The sequence below is a fragment of the Papilio xuthus genome, unplaced genomic scaffold (genome assembly GCF_000836235.2).
Source record: "Papilio xuthus unplaced genomic scaffold, Pxut_1.1 DF825017.1, whole genome shotgun sequence".
Lineage (NCBI taxonomy): Eukaryota > Metazoa > Arthropoda > Insecta > Lepidoptera > Papilionidae > Papilio > Papilio xuthus.
The window spans coordinates 1,793,890-1,809,124 of record NW_013533632.1 but is presented as its reverse complement, the minus strand read 5'-3'; the positions used below and the strand labels follow the sequence as shown (position 1 = coordinate 1,809,124).

The following is a 15,235-nucleotide window of genomic DNA, read 5'->3' as shown; positions in this document are numbered from 1 at the left end:
ATAACAGCACTCAGACATATCCAACGGTCCGCTGTATCGTCCATCTACCGACGACCAGCAAACAGGTGCGATGTCCATGGTTGATTCCATTGATGAATCCAAACCACTCACCAAAGCACTTGGATATGTCCCTATCGCGCGCGTGCCACTCGCAGACTGTGGCGCAGAAACTTGCCGACTCCAACACAAAACGACCGAGACTTGCCTACTCCGACATAACAGCACTCAGACATATCCAACGGTCCGCTGTATCGCCCAGGTATCCGCGACTAGCAAACAGGTGCGATGTCCATGGTTGATTCCATTGATGAATCCAAACCACTCACCAAAGCACTTGGATATGTCCCTATCGCGCGCGTGCCACTCGCAGACTGTGGCGCAGAAACTTGCCGACTCCAACACAAAACGACCGAGACTCTCCTACTCCGACATTACAGCACTCAGACATATCCAACAGCCTGCTGTAACGCCCATGTATCCACAAATAAAGTAAAAAAAAATCATATAAAAATAAAATAAACATAACGAAAAATAACATTTTTAATCTCACTAAATTTTTTCTTATATTACGTTTATGACTTAAAATAAAATCTAATAACTCCTTATATATATAGAGATTCATTGACAACTTGAGAACATAACAAATATGTAATCACAATAACAATTCAGCTCAATCCATATCGGAGAGCTGTTTATTCCATTGCGGCAATTTACTTAACTCTATGAACAAATATTTTGGAAACTCTTTAGTCTTTTTACCGATTATATTGAAATTTAAATCTAAATGTTCCTGACTTATGGAGTTTTCTAGAAATATTTTGGCTTGCATAACTTGAGCAGATGATGGTGCTTCTTGTGTGTAATTACCTGTACATAGAATAATTATATAATATTATAACTTGTTTTCCAAAAAAGTAAATAAAGACTATTCATCGAGCAAAGAGCATCTATCTGTATGGCATAGAACAAATGAAAATAAAGAACATTTTACCTATAAATGCCAGGACTAAAGCATTTGTAGAGTACTTGGGAAAAATGATTGAATTTCTTCGCCATCCCAGTGCTTCAAAGCTCTCTCCATCGGGTGACACCAAGAAGTTATATTGCAGAAGAGTTCCATTTTCCTAAAAATAAATAATTAGTATTTAATATTGAATTAATTTCTATGCTTCACTTAATGTCAAATGAACATTAAAATTTAAAAATTCCCTTGTAAAAACTCTAAAAAAAGCTATTTTATCTTCCCCATATTTACCTGCATTGAGTTCAGTAGCATAGAACAAGTTTTTATACCGTCACATTGTTCTGTATCCGTTTGAACAATGATGACAGTATCTTTCTTCAACTGTGGCACAAGATTTAACTGATTAACTTCCTTATTCTTATCCCATTGAAGACGGCTAACATAACGCTCCGGCTCTTCAATTGGAGGTAGCACATTCTCTGTAAATTTACAATATCGTCAATATTGTGTAAACAAATTGTTGTATTTGAATAAAGAATTTTTAACAATATGGAAAAGTCCATGACGCAGTTACAGCAAAGATATTCATTATAAGTTCAAACAGAGGAAGGAAAATTACTCGCAAGAGCAAGGTAACTCAAGCCTAAATGTTATTAGCCACACTGCAGATATATACCCAAAAAGTCTGTTAAAAATATTCAGTACTGTAAATGCATTGCAATTGAAAATAACATATACAGGAAACATACTTTGATATAATGTTTTAGATAAGAAGCAAGCATATTTTGTAAATTCGCCACAACTTGTAAAAATCACACTAAATTTTCACACGCGTGTTTTTGAGAATCATAATGTATCTATTAATAAAATATTCACCTGATCTGCTTTGGATGATCAGGAGATATGTGCCAATGACAATGCCAGATAGCAGTATTAGAAGAAGCAAGCTGACAACAGCCCTGGTGCGATAGTGGTTATCATTGCCTTGATACCTCGGGAATCGTTGGAGAAGTGGTGTCGCCTCAGTGCCCCTGTTCTCTTCTTCCGCACGATAAGAATTGGTGCGTGATTCATGATCTGTAGACAAATTGATCTTGTATATATTTGTCTTATCATTTCATATATCCTGTGCAAGCTTTTGCCGACCCGTAATTGGTGATTATATTGACTTAATGATATTTACATTGTAGTAATGTTCAAGATAATTGTTATTGTAATTATATTCTATTAGAAAATAAAATATACTTAATAATGTGAAACAAACAAACAAGGGTAATTAAATAATTGATAATTACATAATTCTTGAAGTAAAATTTCCCCCATAGTACTATTAACAGTAAAATATGTTTGCACACCGTAACTTTTTACACATTGTGTCAGAGCTAATGATTATACTAAACTAGTTGTTATCAACTGTCCTGGGTTTTTTTTTAGCATGTACTAACTGCAATATTATCTGTTGTAATATGAGTAATCCATTCATTTCACATCTGGTTTTAAGAGATAATTTTTTTTAATATTGGAAAACTGTAGATAGATTGATAATTATTTATTTAAACTTTAATGTTCATTTTGATCATACTCGGTAAGGGTTATAACAAAAGAATCCATCAGAGAAACAAATCGCGAGTTACAATACTTCGATGTTGTTTTTCAAATCTCAATATGTTGACACTTGTGTTGACAAAAATCTTGAAATAATTGTTTCTCACATAACTTTATAATATTAGCTATCTTTGTTTTACAATATCACTTTAGTTTAGCTCACAATTTTCATAAAATACCTAAAAAGTAATGGTCGCAATGTGTGGAATTTACCATTGTACTCTTTACTTAATTTCAACTTCGGATTTAAACAATGGATACAATAACAAGTGAATACACGAGCGGGTAGTAAAGTAAAAATACAAACAAGTGGACTCAACCCTCATTTAATATGAGGAACCACTCAAAATCCAAACCATACTCAATCTCGAAACAATTTCATATTAGTTAAATAATTAAATTTGCTTTTAACTGAGTGTATCTTTTTAGTATTAGAAATGGGTAAATGAGCGGTAGATCGTATAAACTCATTTGAATCTATGCCCCGGTTTCATCCACAACAGAAGAACTGAAGATGTATTACTGGCCTTTAAAGAAGGTGTACTCTCTTCTCTAAGCTAGCATGTATATTTGATTCTTCAAAGAAATTCTGTCCAATTGAAATGTTTCAAGATGGCTCACTGCACATTTTGAATGGCTGTATTGTTCAAAAAGATAACTAAGTTGTGATTGGATAATATTCGAAACATAAAGAGTTGCAGAATATTTGAGGAACTTGGATTTATGACTAATTCTAAGTCAAATAGCTACTTCTTGTAAAAATAGGAATAAAACAAACGAACACTAAGGTGTTAGCCAATAAGAAAAAACTGCATTCTCATTTCAATGACTCAGTAGAATGTTTTAATGTAAATGTGTAAATAGGATCAATGCAGATCAGATCAATCGATTCCACACTACCAAACAAAAAATCAATATTCACAAAGTATTTTACAGAACTTAATAAGGAAAAATTACTTACCCACTGGAGATATAAGTGGTTGCATTGTTAGTCGGGGCACCAAACAGCATAGACCTCTCTGGATAACATTACTATTCACACAAAAGATTTTTACTGTTGGGCGTTGACAGCATGTGTTGTCTCGACGAAAGCCAAGGAGGAAAGAAAGATTTTATCAACGTCTATATGCGAATACTATAGGTGTGGGGTAAATGGGAATAGTATATAACAAAAGTATATAACAATCTGAAAATCAATACCAGGGCGGGACGAACTACAGATTATAAAATAGGACATCTCTTTGTTCGATGTCATTTAAATTGCCTACTCTATGCCGCTCGCTGAACAGATAACAAAATACAGCAAAACAAAGAGTAAAAAAGACAATATGTTTTCTGCTGAAGTATCAATTAAAAAATTGTTTTTAAAATATTATTCTGTCTCTATTAATTTACATATCCACATTGAGGTTTTATTTTTAAAATCTTTAAAGTTTTTAAAATTTCAAAGATTACATGATTTGTCATTTTGAAAAATAAAAAAGACAAGGCTGTATGGCTTAGTTCCCTTTCCTAAAAACAACAACTTTTTGACGTTGTCAACTGTCAACGTCATATTTGTTATTGTTTTGTTTGTTTTTTAATTTTTTTAATTTACAATATCTTTTTGTTATTTTTTCTTTCGTTTAATTCTAAACATTAAGTTGTATTCAATATGATGGTACTAATTCTAGAGACTAAGCAGTCTACAGCAAAGAGATCTAAGATCTCGGGTTACTTTCAATCTAGTAATATTAACCATTAAAGAATTAATTTGTTGAGCTTAGGCTTTCTACGAGTCCTTATGTAGCCTTATGTTTTCCTGAGGTTGCTGAGATGCCACGAGTAGTTTCTGGCACAAATAATAAGTATAAAAATTATTGTGACCTGTTTGTAACTGTCATAACTCATATAACATACTAGAATCCAAAAGTAAAAGACAAAACCAACCGTCCTATAATTGATATGCTTAACCTTCATAAGGTAATCTACATTTCAAAACATGAACCTCTTTTTGGACATCTTATCAAGGCAATTGTGCAAACAGATGTATGAGAAAATTATACTGTTAAGGTTAACATGAAGAAGAATCGGATTATGTTATTTTTATCTTACTAATATTATAAACGAGAATGTTTAGATAGATGGATGGATGTTTGTTTGAAAGTATCTCCAGAATGTCTCAATGGATCACTATCTAAAACAACACATAGGCTACTTATTAAGTCTTTTTTTTATTCTGCATGGACAGAGTCGCGGCTGACAGGTATTTTGAATATCGACCAATAAGCAAACATTAATCCAATATACTCTAAATGCTATGTAAATAATATGTAATACTCAATACTATGCTATTTAAAATTTCAGGGCTATGTTACAGTATCCTGTTTAACAAGAATTCATCAGTTACACCATTCTTTGATGCTAATTGAAGAACTCTAGGCAAGAATGGTAATTCTATTTTATAAACATATCAAATGCCAAATGTGATCTATAAACCTACAAATTTATTTGGTCCCATAGAGACTTTGAAGTTGGCATTCATATTCATCATTCATACATTCATATTGCATTTTTATTCGAAAATATACTTAAGTTATGACACACTAGAAAATATTTAAAAAGAGAATTAATGAATTTTATTTAAAAAAATGCATATAATTTTTATTAAGTCACCAATTGTATCAATTTCAGGCAATCGAACGATTTCTATGAAAAGTATGAAGAGACATGGAGAGAACATTATATTATTACTAACTGTCGCCCGCGACTCCGTCCGCGCGGGATTAAACATAGATGTTAGACGATTCTCAGACCTACTCAATATGCTCACAAAATTTCATGAGAATCAGTCAAGCCGTTTCGGAGGAGTATGGGTAAGAAAATTGTGACACAAGAATTTTATATATAAGATAAGAACTCAGAGTTTGACTAGCGTATATCACAGTTAAATCATGGATTAATTTGAAATAGAAGTTACATAAAATATTGGCGATCTCAAGTGTGGGCTGGAAGAACATTCAAAATGTGGCAAAATATATATAATATTAATACTATTCTACAAAATATAGGTAATCAAAATTGACTATAGCTCATTTTAAATTAGACTAACACAATCCAGGATACATCTGTAGTTTTTTACTAAGGAACAATCTAGCATTTGACCACCACTATACGTCTCCACCGAGCGGCTCGGAGCCTACCCTAAGTTAAGACTAGGCCATAGACCCACTGACCTTTATAAGACTGGCTATAAGACAAAGTATATTTTGCTTATTGCTCCATTTTGGTGCAAAGGGTAGTCATTTGTAGCTATGGTTTGGATACAAAGAAATAATAGAAATTAGAACGAAACAAAAGCGGTCATTCACAAGCCATTGCCTATCCAGTTATACAGATTAGTGTTTACATTTAATTGTTGATTTGGTTGATTTATTGACCCTGTGAGGGTGTTTCTTTATTTCTTTATTAATATAATTAAAAAATTTAAAACCCTTAAATGTAATAAAACATTTTTTATGAATCTAATTATAAAAAAAAACATACAGACGAATTGAGAACCTCCTCCTTTTTTGAAGTTGGTTAAAAATACATTAAAAGATACAAATATTTTTAATTTCTATTTTAAATATTATACATAAATAAAATTTTTAAATAATTTTAAAATAGAAAAAAAAGTCAAACTGTTTAATCAACTGCTCTTATAACTAATACTACTAACAACTCTTTTTTTAATTTTGTTTTTTATTTTCATTTCAGCAGCGGTTTTTGGCTCAACAAAAACCGGGCACTCTTTAATAATGTGTGGTACGGAAGGCTGCGCCCCTGGATAGCAGTTACCTCGTGCAGAAACCCATTCAGGTAAGAGGAAAACGCTATGCCCATTCAACTTATGTAAGGTATTGCTTCTTTAAATAGTGTTTTGCTTGTCGATCCGCCCTCTCGTTCCCTTTCATCCCTCGCTTTACCCAGTATAATCTGACTTTTTTCTCTTTATATACCTTTCTATGTTACTCTTGCTATCGTCTCGAGGGCGTACTCGGAATTGGAATTAACACCCAACTAAGTTCCGCGCAGTCAGATTGCCACCCAATATCACGCCAGCGCGAGCGTCGGTAGCTCAGGGGTTTAGGCACTTGACTTGAAATCTGCAGGTCCCCGCTTCGAATCGGTAGCGGGTCGTAGGTAACGGGGCAGATACCACTATCCAGAACTATCCTCCTCAGCAGTCGTTCAAGCGGTGGAAAACTACGCAAGAACTTGTAGTAAGCGGTAGCTTGGAATTTTGCTCCGTCCTTGGCTTCCGTAATTCAAACTCGATTGGTGTGTTCATAGCAAAAGAGTCGGACCAAAGCATCGGACCCAAGCTTTGAACAAGGGGGGGACTGGACTACGATTTAATTTCGTTGATGGTGTTCTCGTCGCCATTAAAGGACAGGACATCCACTAAGACAACCGAGGTTTCCACTCTTCCACCTTTAGGTCTTCTGAGGCCTTTTTAGCAACTCCTTTATGTGGCTCAGCTCCGTCTCCATCTCGCTATCACTTCTCTGTCCTTTATTTTCGTGAACAAATTTTACACATTCCTCTTTCATGTTAAACACTTTTCTTATTTTTTCCAGGATCTGATTACCGGTGTTCCTGTCATTAATGGATCGTCACCGAGTACGTGGCGCCTGCAGTTATTAAAAGTTGATTAATCTCGTAAAACTATGTCGAGTCATATAAAAATATGTAAACAATGACAAAGAAAAAATATTTATTTTCTGTATTATCCCAGTTACACTGTTCAGTTAAACATGTTAACCCTTTGAATGCTGTTGAAGGATATTATGAACGTCAAAGTTTCATCATAATTATGTATCATGAAACTACTTTCTACACTTTATATTGTTAATGTTATGTATCGTCCATATCGTTTGTAATCAAGTCAAGAATGTTTAGAAGACAGGCGTCAAGTGGAGGTAATTCCGCGTTTCGTCTGATGAGTGTGCGTCCCGGAGGCCTAATTTTGTCCTCTTTCCCTTCCCACACTTTTTCTTATAAGGAAAGGATGGGAAGTGGAAGTGGACTTTCCGGATGAGAGGATGCATGGAAAGAGAAAATATTTTCTTTCTGTGCATCCTCTCCTCCGTCGATTAAAGTTAGGCAACGCATATGCAATTGCGTATGTCTGTGGGCAACTGTCACTTCGCTATTTCAGCGATTTTGGCTCGCTGGTTTGCCACCTTATGATATAAAAAAAAATGTTAAAATTTGTGATGAAGTAAAGAATTTTTATATATCTTTGTATGTAAGTAAGAAAATATATATTTCAAGTTGCAATTGTTTGAATAAATTTCTTAATCATAATACTGGGATTTCATTGAATTAATCTCCTACGCATGCCTCTAAGTATATACTACTTAAAAAGAACTGAAAACTAATTAAAACTCCTTTCCCAACCCAAAAGTTATTCCCTTGTTATACCAGGAAGCCATAAATTTCTTTGCTATAGAAATGAGAGATTAAAAATTCTAAATCTTTCCATTGCGACCTACCTCTTTATGTATAAAATTGCGAAAGGAATGTTTACTTGATTTTTGTTTTTACGACTTTACATGGTTTCTCGGCGTCATCTGGTTGGGAATTCTTACAAAACTTTAAGAAGTTTCAAATTTTGTTTTGCAACATTTCTAGAAATTATTTTGACTGAGAGAAGCCGTAAAGAGGAAAAACTTAAAGGTCATGTGTACTTAAATGTGACTTCGAAACTCTGCACGTTGGTTTTTTGACGTAGTTGTTACATTATGTATATACAGTATTGAGAACATAAAGCTAACCTGAAACTAACTGGTTTATGAAATATTTTTGGCTACATCCATATATGAGTATGTTTAAAAATAAAAACGATGAATAAATCCCGGCTATATGTATTTAACTACCATATATTTGTAATATCTATATACATTCATAAGTATATAATACCTTCAAACGCGTTTCGTTTGTTATATGTAAGTTATGTATCATAGACGTCTTTAATTTCAGGTTAGTTATATGTTATTACAGTACATATAATATTTGAATCTATAATCTATGTATGCGTCGCGTAGACGAATTGGTCGGTGTAGGCGGTCACCCACCGCCTCGTGCTAACATTGAAAGAAGTGTTTAAAAAATCTGTAATATGTTTTTAATTTGGAAATTAAAATCTCTCCAAATACAACATTTTAATTAACACATTATATATTGCTTTATATAAAATGTCACCTAATTTTAAGACAAATGAATAAAGGTAGCAACGCATTTGCAATTCACTGTGTATTTATGGGTGGTGATCGTTTCGCTATTTCGGCGAATTTATGTGACCGCGTACACATTTGACACCTTATTTTAAAAAGTAGTCGAGAAACATGAAGGTTTTTGATAAGATTTAATGACTTCGCATTTGCTAGACACGAGCTTAGCTCAAGCAAAGCATATGACTATAGATTATAAACTCTTATGATAAGTTTAAGCGAATTCTAAGTACGAACTATAAACATCCTAATTATTATTTGCCACTTCTACAATGCAGTGGAAACCATAGACAAAGCTTTTATTTCTCTTAATTCCTACAAAAATATAACCTGTAATAAATTAACATTAAATCATACATATGATAATTCTAATATACGACTACTCTTGTTCATGAACTTAATCTTACTAATATTATTAATTCTAATGTTTGGATGGATGCATGTTTGTTACAAGATATCTTCAGAACGGCTGCATGGATCTCGTTGAACTTTGGATTATAGACGTAGAATATAGTTTGTAGGAACACATATGCTACTAAGTTTTTTTTTTTATCTGCGCAGACGGAGTCGCGGGCGAAAGCTTGTTATGTTATAAAATATATAAATTAGCAATCATAAAAAATGTTTCCTTTGTGTTTTTTTATAATCCTAAAGTTGTAAGTTTGAATATTTTTTTGTATCGTCGATTTTACAGTTGGAAGCTTGAAAATCCTTGGCAGTTAATTTGATGTAAATAAATATAACATTAAATTTTTTTTAAATGTTACCCACAAGGGTGCTAAATAACAATAGGGGATGAAAGTCTGTTTTAGAATATGTGAGGTATTAGATACTACATATAAGTGTTAGTAAAATAAGTAGCCTAAATAATTAAAGTGCTACCCAAAGACAGTATTTCCCGCGAACAAAGTCGCGGGCACAGTTAATAATATTTAAAAATAAACGTAGCTGCGAGTTACGTTCTAACACGTAGCTTTAAGATAATTGGATGCTTTGATTAAAGACAAGATGCAACTGAAACAACACCCCCAACCGCCCCGGCGCGGCGCCCTTAGTACATAATGTGATTGCCCTGCGTTCCCGTTGTCTCTCAAACTTACATCCAAATTTGTTGTAGATTTCGATAATTAAGTATCTACAGGATTTTTTAAATTCTTCAGACATATGCATGACCACCTTTACTACCATTTAATATGTTTTCGAATTCACCGAGCATTTTTTTTCTTTTAGAAAAAGCTCGTGTATGGTGGTCCTAAGCTACTGTTAAAATTTAGAATTGCAAAACAATTCTACGTCTTTATGTTTCGAAATAATCATAGAAGAAATTAAATTAAACCTTATGTGAAATGTAATAGGGGAAAATTTTAAATGGAAAATTAAACGGCGCAACACTTTGCCTACGTGCAGTGTACAGAAATAAAGTTAAGAAGCCCTGGCAGCGATCGGAAAACTACTATAAAAGGGCATACGAAGTGTTGTCGTACCTCAGTTACAGTTTTTCCTGTCGCAGGAGAGGACCAGCTGATTAAACCATTTGAGATATTAAGCAGTCGAAATGTTTAAAATGTACAGGACCTTCTTGGTTAGTATATTTCATTATTAATTTTTGCTCGCAGAAATTAATTTTATTTTTTATTCATTATTTCATTAATTATTTTTCATTTTTTATTTTTTTTATTCATATTTTATACGATATAATTTTATTTTTTAAAGTGAAACTTGATTGGATATAATTTCTATCAAGATTTTTACTTCATATATTTTTTTTGGTAGTTAATGGAACATTATTTAAAGGATTTAGAAGACGAATCTCGTAAATTAACCAGTTTTCTTTTATCTTTTAATTCCGTAGATAAAATTCGTATTGAATTCAAGTTGATTTCAATTATTTATAAAGTTTGTTCGCGGCGAACGAAAGTTTAAATATTTATTATTAATCATTTTGTTGCCAAAAAAATAAATAAAATGTAACTTGTTGGATTAGCAGTTTTATGTTTTTTTTTATACACAAAATAATAATTATTTTATTTGTTAATTTAGTTTCTATGTGTAAGTGTTCAAATGCCTTGTGCAAGGAACTTTACCATTTCTGTCTAAACAGCAGTGTTCGTGGAAAATGTACCTAATAGCAATACTTACTGCATATTTTATTACATCGATTGGTTCGTAAGAATTGTTTTTATATTTCATTTCATTATCAATGTCAATTTTCAAAGGCATATCGTAAGAAACATCATTATACAATTAATAAAATAGATATGTCTGTTTGTAATATAGTAAAAAAAAACGTAATTTCCTAATTTGACTCTTATAAGGGAAATAAAATTTCTAAATTTTTTGTCTGTCTGTCCGCAAACGTTTGTTCAGGATAATCTTCGAAACAGCTAAACAGATTTTGACACAACTTTTAATGGAATGTAGCTGATATTTGCGGAAATAATTTAGTATAAATACTTTATTCTTTGCTAACGAAGTCGCGCGCGAACGCTAGTTAGTTTGTAATTTTTGTATATTTAATTAATAAAAGCTTTTATCTTTAGTTGTACGTGTAATTATTTTAATAATAAACTGTTATACACAGTTTCAATGTCAGAATGGTAACGTATAATTAAGCTAGTGTTCGAACAGCCGATATTGATATAGATTTGATTTTTGACGTCATTAAGTCATATTTTATTTAATTAAATTCATCAATTGATTTTTTTATATACTAACTGACGCCCATGACTCCGTCCGCGCGGTATTAAAAAAAATTAATTAGTAGCCTACGAGTTCTTTCAGAGTATACTCTATATTTATACCGGATTTAATCGAGATCTGAGCCGTTTTGGAGATATCTTTTATCAAACATCCATCTATCCATCCTTTCATCCATCTAAATATTCGTATTTATAATGTTAGTTTGATTAAATCTTCTCTTCTATTAAGTGTTCTTTATTATTTTCAAACGATGGGAGACAAATTATATTTTCATATTGATTAATTTATTCTATTTATTTACAGTTTCTTCTTGGAATGTTGACGGTGTTCAGCTTTGCTTACATGTGTGACCCGGTACAGCGCTCCATCAAGCTCAGCGACATCAAAGATAAAAAGTAAGACATTATTTATAATTAACAAAAAAAAACATTCTTAAATAAAATTCATCAAAAGTAACAAAATAATGTCATGAACAAGCACCTCCCAAAGCAATAAATTTCTTTTTTTTTTTCTTGAAATATGTATATACTTTATAATTATTGTTATTTCGTAGTCGGTGTCGGTAAACTTAATGTTCTAGCCTTCAAACATAGTTATTTGGATTGATACGGAGTAAAATATGATAGCTACGTAAGCTTAAGACACGGTAATTCGTATGCATTTTGATTGATGTTTCAGATGCGCGTAGTTCTTAATCGTTGGATATCTTCTAAGCTATTGGTCAGAATTATAAAGTTCAAAAGGCTAATATAATCTAAACTTTATACTCTAGTCGGTAAATATATTTGTTTGGATAATGATTCATACCGGATATAATATAATAACGCCGTAAGTTTAAGACACGGTAATTCGTATGCATTTTAATCAATGTACCTTTAGAATAGCATGGTAATTCTGAGACATCCATTGGTGATAGGTAAATGCTATCAAAGACATTTATGTAGCAAATTAAGGGATCTACAATTCCTTCATACAATATTTTTATGTAGGTTATATAGTTTGACCTACGTAAGAGTTAATACCGAATTCGAATAATTTCGTCGGAAGTAGCGCATGAATTTAATTGATGATTTTCCAGAAAAAAAGGGTAATTGTGAAAAACACCATAGTAGATAGATATACGCTATCGCGGACTTTTATTTGGCAAATTTAAAGAGCTACAATTCGTTGATACATCATTTTTACGTAGGTCCTATAGTTTAGCCTCCGTAAGTGAAGAAAGCAAAAAACTCCTTAATTTTCGTAACGCATATTGAACTTAAACTCAAAATCTACTAAACTTCTAGTCATTTTAAAAATTAATAAAAAAATGGGACCCACGCAAAACCTTTCGATAAAAAAAATCAAAATCGGAGCACCAGAAAAGGAGTTAAGCGGTAACACACATAAAAACATACAGACGAATTGATAACCTCCTTCTTTTTGAAGTCCGCTAAAAATGCACATAGAGAGAACGAGATATGATGCTATGTTTGTGCAAGTCGGTAGCGGAAACATATAGATATAATGCGTTTACTAATTGATTTATTTCTTAGGGAACGTGAGAGCCTCGAACACTACTTGTACCAAGGGTACTGGAGGGACAACTATGTCTGGATCCCCAAATGGATAAAGATTTGGCGCAACAGGAATATCCAGGTGCCGACTTGGAAGCGCATTTGGATCCAAAAGAAAACTGAGGAATGGGTCACCGTGCGCGCAAAACCACCGGCGTGGCTTAAAAATGTACGCGGACACTTTGTTGTCAAAGTATAAATATTTCAAGCTCTTTTATAATTGTTGGTCTACATACGGTCGAAATCAATATTCGGTCTGGAAGCATATTTGGTTATGCATCATTAGTGCATTTTTTATTCATTCGGTTCCGAAATAATCTATCGCATTACTGATTGAAAAATCTTTTTGAAGTTGATATCGTTCTATACGAAGTAATTAAAACCATTTTCGGATCGATCTCGGAGATCGAATATTCATTACGGCCGTTATAGATGAATACAATTTGATATTCGCTTTGTCTAGTCATTTGCTGTAATTTCTAATAAATGTTTTGATAGAATAAATAATTGCGCGCTTATTTTAATTTGATATTTTAATTATACTACATATATGTTTTATGATTCAAAACTTTTTGTCGTCTAATATCCAAGAATTATTTATAAATTAAACTCAGATTAAGTATATATATTTAATTTTAAAAATGTATAAGTTTAGGTATTGTTTTAACAGTATGCACAAAATGATTTTAGTCTTTGTCTTTATAACTTCTGCTAATTAGAACTAAGAAAACAAATTCTTGTTTACTTACTGTTGAGTTGTTATTTTACTGAAACTAGCACTAAATATCACGTAAAATGAAACTTATGTTTATTATTTAAACTTATTGCATCGGGTGGGTGTTAATTGAAAACCTTATTAATATTCATTTCAGCGAATTATTCTAGTCTGTAAATCTTGCTGCGCGCAATTGCTTTGTATGTTTTGTTTTAGCGAATTGTATTTTCGAATACTTATGCTTGAGTGTAATCATATTTAATTATTCAATTGTAGTATTAGAAATAAAGATGATTTGTGTGATTATGTAACTTTATTTTTATAAAGGCTCTGTGGTCCTCCTGCGCGCAAACATGCTCGCAACCAACTATAAAGTTTGAGTTTTATATTACAACGTGCACTGGATAAACGTATTGATGTTCCTGACAGTTAATTCTTTCTCATCTTACGATGGACTATGAGGATTATTTAGCGCCTGACGATATACCTGTAGCAATGTTTTCAAAATAACTTTTAACAATTTTTGTTTGTAATTCTAAATAATATTTAATACTACACTAAGCTCAAACTTTAAACTGGAGAAATTGAAAAGCCTATAGGTTTCATAGCCAAGAGTACTAGGTAACATTCCATAATGGTGTTGGATCGATCAAATGAGTTACCTACCAGTGTAACGATAACAGCTTTTCCAGGACACATGAATAATAACTTAAAAGGACTATTATGACAGGGCTACATTGCAATGTCCTAGTTGTCTGACCTAACTATTGTCCATGTTGACGTGAGTTCGCACTAACAAAACGTTAAAAAACATATAATTTTTACAGAGAGAGGTAAAGAAACAATTTTTTAGCATGAATCCTTGGGCAATATTAAAAAACCATTGGCACTCTCTCATTTTTTCACAATCAAGTAATTTGTAGTGACATTTTGTCATGTCAATATGCTTCTTTTAATTATTGTTTAAAACGGCATTCTTATAAATATTTCAAGAACTTAATAGCAGTAGAGCGAACAACAACAGTAACCTACCAAGTTCGACTTTGAACTCCGCCCTCACAGAATATTAATGTGTGGAAAGCAATTTATGTATCTATATTTATAATGACAAGGCGATTAAAGTACCATCATACGTATTCTTACCTTACCTCTAGTATTACTTTTCCTTCTTACTTAAACTAAATTAATTATAAATAAACTAGCTGTCGCTTGCGACTCCGTCCGCGTGGAATGAAAGAAAACTTAACTAGTTCCCGACAATCATTTGATTTTTCTCACCTTTTGTACCTTCCTTAGATCTCCACGAACATTTCAAGACCACGATAAGATCAGCCGTTTTCGAGTTTTAGCAAGACTAACGAACAGCAATTGTTTTTTTTTAAATATAAAATAGAAGACTAATCTTACTAATATTAAAAAATGCGAATGTTTAGATAGA

At 32.4% G+C, this 15,235-nt stretch overlaps 3 protein-coding genes and 2 long non-coding RNA genes across 9 annotated transcripts in view; 4 read left to right on the top strand and 1 right to left on the bottom strand.

Moving 5' to 3' along the window:
• The window catches only part of LOC106126306 (uncharacterized), a 4,252-nt gene extending 3,754 nt beyond the window's left edge, over positions 1-498 (top strand). For 2 of the 4 annotated variants that reach the window (XM_013323883.1, XM_013323885.1), the window contains exon 2: positions 17-428. In XM_013323883.1, the coding sequence (XP_013179337.1) occupies positions 17-84 (68 nt within the window). In that variant the 3' untranslated portion in view covers positions 85-428. The other 2 variants (XM_013323886.1, XM_013323884.1) reach the window with 2 other exon arrangements.
• A 28-nt stretch (positions 499-526) lies between these two features.
• LOC106126305 (peptidoglycan-recognition protein SB2) lies at positions 527-3,798 on the bottom strand. Of its 2 annotated transcripts, none has more exons than XM_013323882.1 (5): positions 3,531-3,798; positions 1,957-2,041; positions 1,256-1,443; positions 992-1,124; positions 527-867 (listed from the first exon to the last, which is right to left on the bottom strand). In XM_013323882.1, the coding sequence occupies exons 2-5, from the start codon at positions 2,036-2,038 to the stop codon at positions 671-673; spliced, it is 600 nt and encodes a 199-aa protein (XP_013179336.1). In that variant the 5' UTR covers positions 2,039-2,041; positions 3,531-3,798; the 3' UTR covers positions 527-670. The 2 variants fall into 2 exon arrangements, with proteins under 2 accessions (XP_013179336.1, XP_013179335.1); XM_013323881.1 differs by having other exon boundaries at positions 1,841-2,041; positions 3,531-3,797.
• A 349-nt stretch (positions 3,799-4,147) lies between these two features.
• LOC106126194 (uncharacterized) lies at positions 4,148-5,357 on the top strand. The gene is made up of 3 exons (XR_001228320.1): positions 4,148-4,531; positions 4,916-4,999; positions 5,243-5,357. It is a non-coding gene; the product is annotated as an uncharacterized LOC106126194 (long non-coding RNA).
• A 79-nt stretch (positions 5,358-5,436) lies between these two features.
• Positions 5,437-7,288, top strand: LOC106126205 (uncharacterized). The gene is made up of 3 exons (XR_001228323.1): positions 5,437-5,619; positions 6,308-6,409; positions 7,171-7,288. It is a non-coding gene; the product is annotated as an uncharacterized LOC106126205 (long non-coding RNA).
• A 3,039-nt stretch (positions 7,289-10,327) lies between these two features.
• LOC106126219 (uncharacterized) lies at positions 10,328-13,447 on the top strand. The gene is made up of 3 exons (XM_013323706.1): positions 10,328-10,408; positions 11,830-11,921; positions 13,062-13,447. Exons 1-3 carry the CDS (start codon positions 10,382-10,384, stop codon positions 13,279-13,281), a joined length of 339 nt encoding a protein of 112 aa, XP_013179160.1. The 5' UTR covers positions 10,328-10,381; the 3' UTR covers positions 13,282-13,447.
• Positions 13,448-15,235: the final 1,788 nt, after the last annotated feature.